Source organism: Plectropomus leopardus, unplaced genomic scaffold (assembly GCF_008729295.1).
Source record: "Plectropomus leopardus isolate mb unplaced genomic scaffold, YSFRI_Pleo_2.0 unplaced_scaffold14785, whole genome shotgun sequence".
Taxonomy (NCBI): domain Eukaryota; kingdom Metazoa; phylum Chordata; class Actinopteri; order Perciformes; family Serranidae; genus Plectropomus; species Plectropomus leopardus.
In genome coordinates, this window is record NW_024615818.1 from 1 (window position 1) to 5414 (window position 5414).

Consider the following 5414-nt stretch of genomic DNA (forward strand, 5'->3'; position numbering starts at 1 on the left):
AAAAAAGGCCAAAAACACCATAATTTGTCATGTCGAAAAAATGACTGAAGATGCAAGGATATATTATGGCAAAAAATGTTAAAATCTGACATATCCCAAAAACAGCTGGAAATCACCCAGAATAGCCTGCAAAGTGGTAAAAGTCAACAAGAGAAAGCTGCTGGTGTCTGCCACGCAACTCTGTCTGCCACGCAGCTCCAGCTGCAGCTGTGGAGGAGCATCATCGGGGTCCGCAGAGAAGGCAGAAGACAAAAGCAACATGTCTTTTTCAATAACTGCAAAATCCTGAAAGCGTTTGTTAAACTCCAACTCCTCTTCGTTTGCACATCGATGTTGTCCTGTAGAAAAATTGTGCATGACTTCTTGCAAAGCTCGGAAATGTGCGGTGTAGGGTTCCATTCGTGACAAGTGTCGTTGGAAAAGTTGCACCTTGGTTCCAAAGGCCTTAATGTTCGCATGTAGCTGGCTCACCACTGCGTCTTGTACTTGGAGGCTAATGTTCAGAGCATTCAGGTGCTTTGTTATGTCAACCAAAATCTTAGTTTTTGCTACGGTTGCCCCTTTATAGCCAAAAATGTCCAATTTCTTCTCTGAGAGAAAAATATAGTGCAGTGCGGACCCCCGACTGAGCCACCTCAGATCGTTCTGATATAGACAGGACTGTCTCTAGACACTCTGGGGGCTCCAGGCGAGAGGCACCTTGGAACCACCTTAAACTGGCGGTAAAGGGCTTTAGAGCGAATAGAACCGATTGCCTTTACCACGGGTTTCATAACATAATCAAATTTGAGATGTTTTGCGCAGAGAGCCTGCTGGGGAATTAGTGGAGTTTAATGGCTCCTTTTTCGCTGACTTTGTTGCAGATCAATGTGGACAATCCACTTCGTTAACCAACCATGGCAGGCGCACCATCAGTAATAATCCCACAAAATTTACTCCATGGTAGTTTCATATAATCAACAGCTTTACAAACAGAATTGAATAAAGACGTTTCTCTTGTTTGGCCTTAAAGGCTTTGGAAGCTGCTCCTCTGTTACGTTCATGTCATTGTCAATTCCTCTCAAAAAAATCAGTAGCCGTGCAGTGTCTGATGCATCTGTGTTTTCATCGCAGGCTAACGAAAAATAAGCAAAAATCACTCCCCTGTCCCCCAACTGTCTCTGAATAAACCCTGCTTTCATAACAATTTGTTTTGAGCAGCCTAAAGTCAATAGGCCTATGTGAGTATTAGTATACAAATTTTTGGTGTGTCTATCCCTGGCAGGAAGTATTTGATAGAGGTAAAACTAATCAATAACTGTGGTGGCTGCTGCAGCAACAATACCACCAAGTGGATATTTTAATGTACTACATTAGCAGGGGCAGCTGCATTTATTGTTAGAAAAAAAATCAGTTGCTGTATTGTAGTAAAACTTGCAGAATCAGGTTCACAGTAAACCACTACTGAACTTTAAGGGTAAAAAAAAAATATCAAGCTTATACCTGCTTTTACACAAGGGTAAAGTGTAAATATATTAGATGAAAAAAATGAGAACAGTATTAAGCCATTATTTTTTCAAAAATGCTATGCATGAAAACATGGGAGGAAGAGGGTATGACCCAAAACTGTTTAGGTATTTATTTTTATTTAATTTTGTTTGTTTAACTAGTGGAAAATGTAGTAAGTTTAACACACTGAAACTCATGTAAATCAAGCAACTCTTTTTTTATTGAATCCAAAGGCGAAAACATAGAATATAACTGTTATTTGTCCTGTTGCATGCACAATTCAGCTCAATTAAATTTTAAATACACATTGCTTTTATATAAATATACATAAGGATATACAAGATCAAATGATATTCGAACAGTGTTATTAGATCCTACATCATTCAAGGACATATTCCTGTGAGGTAATATCATTGGCTTGACCTTGAAAAGACAATGAATGATTTTATACAAATCATCATTAGCACCGAACAGAACATGTTAATAGCCCAATTTTATCAGTCAGCCAAACAAAACTGCTGGCAGCAGTCTGTCATTTGAAATAAAAGTGTGGCTGGCTCACAGAACAGCATATATGAAGAGAGCCATGATGGGAGCACTGATCCGCCCAGAGATATGGTCGTAACAAACCAGGCGATGAAGATACAGACGCCAGTGTGTGAGAGTCTGTGAGTGCTGAAGCTAGCTCAATGCTGAACACACTGAATGGGAATAAAAGTTAGTGGGCTTTGACTATCCGATATATCCAAATTTTAGCTGTTGTAAATGTGGGGCATACCTGCAGGGTGTAATGGGTGTAAGGTCTTTGGGTATGGGGCCGAAGAGTGATGCAGACTATGGGCAGAGTCCAGCACGAATTCCCACTTTGCCATAAAGAAGCAACCACAGGGGTGTTGGTGCGTTGGACACCACAGAGCCAGCTCTTCCTGGACTGCACTCCCATTGGTCAATGCAGAGCTGTAGCTGCTGTAACCGTCCACCTTTGACCTTCTCTGCAGCCCACCATCCATGTCCTTGTATTTAGGATCTCCTTGAATGGCATAAATAGCCATGGTATAGGAGGTGTAGCTGTTGTTCCTCCTGACGGGACACTTCTCTGTGTCACTGTCACCAATGAAGTCACCAACCTTAGCCATGTGAAGCTCGTGCAGCAGATCTTTGTAGAGGCCAGAATCTTTTTGGATGGTGTGGGATCGTCTACTATGAGGATCAGGGATCATCATGGGGCCAACAGTGCCATTCAGACCTATGAAAATACATTTTTGCAATTCAGTGGTAAACTTAGTCTGATTTACTTGCGCTTAAACAACTGCTAAGGTCAGATGTTGTCAGACTTATACAGTCAGATAAATATAAAAAAGGTCAATTATTTCAGATGCACATCTAAGTTATCAGGCAAAAAAAAAAAAAATATTCCTTTTTCATCTCTTTTAAGTAGTGACTTATTCTGCTTAAATAGAAGGAAAAAATGTACTCCAGTCTTTAAGCTATGGATCAAAGACCTTCCCTGCGTTCCAATACCCATACTGCCATACTACTGAGTATGCCAGAAGAAAAGGATTTAGTATGTCCCAATGCTAAGTATGTAAAATGTAGTATGCCAAAAATACCAGGATATCCAACTACATCCAGTTGCATTTTGCAGTATGCAATGCATGATTTTAAAGACCTTGAGCAAAAAACAACAAAAAACTTTTGTTTTGGTTTTTGGTTTTTTTGGGGGGGTGTTCTACTCTGTCAGTACTTTTATTTTCTGCATTTATTTCACTTTATAAATCTGTTTTTTTCCTGTTTATATGTTCCTGCACTTGCCTTCACTTGTTCTTTTATCACAGCATTTCACAATAAAGGAAGATTTCTAAAAAAAAAAAAAAAACCTATTCATTTCTCACCATTGCCGATATCCAAGTCTTTAGTTTCCATGTCGTTGTTGTCCAGGTCAGCTTCCTCTGAACCTCCAAGTTTGAAAGCAGTCCTCTGACTGTCTGCTGGAGGAGTCTGGGGTTGAAGGTCACACTGGGTGCTGGACTTCTTCTCCATTGGTGGAGGTTAACAGGGAGCCGGGGCTGTTTCTCCTGAAGTACATAACAGTGTTTAACTGAGATCAAGTGTGTCACATTTTAGGCTTATAACAAGCTTATTTACTCCAAAACATTCTATCAACCATAGAAAATTATTTTTAAACACACCTTTTTTCATTATTTTCTTGGCTATGCAAGGATTTTGCAATTCCAAGCAAAATACTTATATTTCAATAAAGAGCAATAAGCCTAAAATGTGTTTTCATTTGAAATGCATTTGTGAGTGGAAGTCCAAAAGTGTAGGATTTACTCACACTTGATTTTCTTCTTGAGGCATGGAAAAACAACGAACCAAACGACCGACGCTGTGATAAAGGCACATCCCAGCACTGCACAGCGTACCCCACCACGGCACTCTGTCAATACCCAACACTGTGCACACGAGACAGGGACACGAGAGAGAAGTCTGTCTGAGAAAAGGACAAACAGAAACTTAATGGCTTCTTTAATTTATTCACAACTGATGCTGCTCCTTTCAAAACAGTGAGATAAGAAGCTGTTTGTACTGATACGCTGGTTCTTTTCTTTCCTTTTTGTAGTGTTTGATGAATACAAGGCTGTCTCATGCCAAAATGTAACTGTATGCAGCAGCAATCTCTACCTTTTGCACACATGCTGTCCCAGAACAGCACGATGAATAAACCTTTCAGAAAGGCCCAGGAAACGCTCCACTTTGATCAGTGTCCTGTAACAGATGAAAAAGAGTGATTAGTTATGTCATGCTTTAAAGAAATATGAAATTATACATTGGTGGGGAAATCAAACAGCCTGGTCACTCACTCCCACAGCTGCTTGACAGCATATTTCTCCTTTATGAACTGATCCTTGTTCTCCACCTGCAACTGCATGAGTCTCCTGGTCTGCTCAGGAATCCCTGTGCTGTTACAGCAGAATGTGAACATTAGTGTAAAATCCATAAACCTGCTGCTTGTTTTCATTGTAAGCTGTTGTAAAAATGAAAATTAACAGCTGACTTATTATAATGCTAGCCACTAATATTAGCCTAGTTGACGTTATTATAGTGGCAGATATGATCACTTCGCATGACAGAACTTAACCATAACCAGTCAAAATATGTTAACACATTATTCCAATGTACCGTTAATAATGACCAAATAAATTCCTGCCCGCACTGGTAACACTGTAACATGCGGGAATGTATATAAAAGCTGCTGCTTAGTAAACTAAAAAGTTTCATACACAGCACAAAACGCACCTGACCTTGACCCCTGTCCTTGCGGGTGGTGGGCCGACAGGATGGCGGCTCCATGTAGTCTTTTCAGGCTGAGCCCATGGGCAGAGGCCCAGCCACCACACACTCACTAGCGCGTGTATCCCGACCATACCAGGTGAGGTACTCGTGTCCTCAAAATTCAGTCCAGTGGGGCGTCGGTGGCTGAGTGGACAGAGCAGGCACCCCAAGAATAGAGGCAGAGTCCTTGCTGCAGCAGCCTCGGGTTCGACTCCCACTCGAGGCCCTTTGCTGCATGTCGTCCCCACTCTCTTTCCCCCTTTCACGCTGTTGATCTGTCCTGTCTATTAAAAAGGCTAAAATGCCCCAAAAAAAAAACAAAAAAAAACGTTTGGTCTCTGTCTTTTCTGAACCGCTCTTGGTCTGGTCCCTCCCCTGGGACCACTTTGCCTTGGGAGACCCTACCAGGGGCTATAAGCCCCAGACAACACAGCCCCCAGGATCACAGGGACACACAAACCCCTCCACCACGTTAAGGTGGCGGTTCTCGGAGGGGAAAAAATGGTTTGTCTGTCAGTTAGAAAGACAAAACTTAAAGAGAAAATGAGAGCGAGAGAGAGAGAAAGAATCAAAAGCTATCACCATCAATAAAA

General features: G+C 41.4%; 1 protein-coding gene across 3 annotated transcripts; it reads right to left on the reverse strand.

Annotated features, from left to right (window-relative positions):
- Window positions 1-1760: 1760 nt before the first annotated feature.
- On the reverse strand, window positions 1761-5297 carry LOC121964247 (sodium-dependent phosphate transporter 1-A-like). 3 transcript variants are annotated; one of them, XM_042514463.1, is made up of 6 exons: window positions 4791-5297; window positions 4350-4448; window positions 4171-4254; window positions 3824-3979; window positions 3381-3563; window positions 1761-2734 (listed from the first exon to the last, which is right to left on the reverse strand). In XM_042514463.1, the coding sequence occupies exons 5-6, from the start codon at window positions 3526-3528 to the stop codon at window positions 2241-2243; spliced, it is 642 nt and encodes a 213-aa protein (XP_042370397.1). In that variant the 5' UTR covers window positions 3529-3563; window positions 3824-3979; window positions 4171-4254; window positions 4350-4448; window positions 4791-5297; the 3' UTR covers window positions 1761-2240. The 3 variants fall into 3 exon arrangements, with proteins under 3 accessions (XP_042370397.1, XP_042370398.1, XP_042370396.1); XM_042514464.1 differs by having other exon boundaries at window positions 3824-3941; window positions 4786-5297; XM_042514462.1 differs by having other exon boundaries at window positions 4786-5297.
- Window positions 5298-5414: the final 117 nt, after the last annotated feature.

Coding starts and splice junctions, on each gene's coding strand:
- LOC121964247 (XM_042514463.1), bottom strand. CDS start 3,528: ATGGAGAAGAAGTCCAGCACCCAGTGTGACCTTCAACCCCAGACTCCT. Junction 2,735..3,380: donor AGACTTGGATATCGGCAATG/GTGAGAAATGAA, acceptor GTATTTTCATAG/GTCTGAATGGCACTGTTGGC.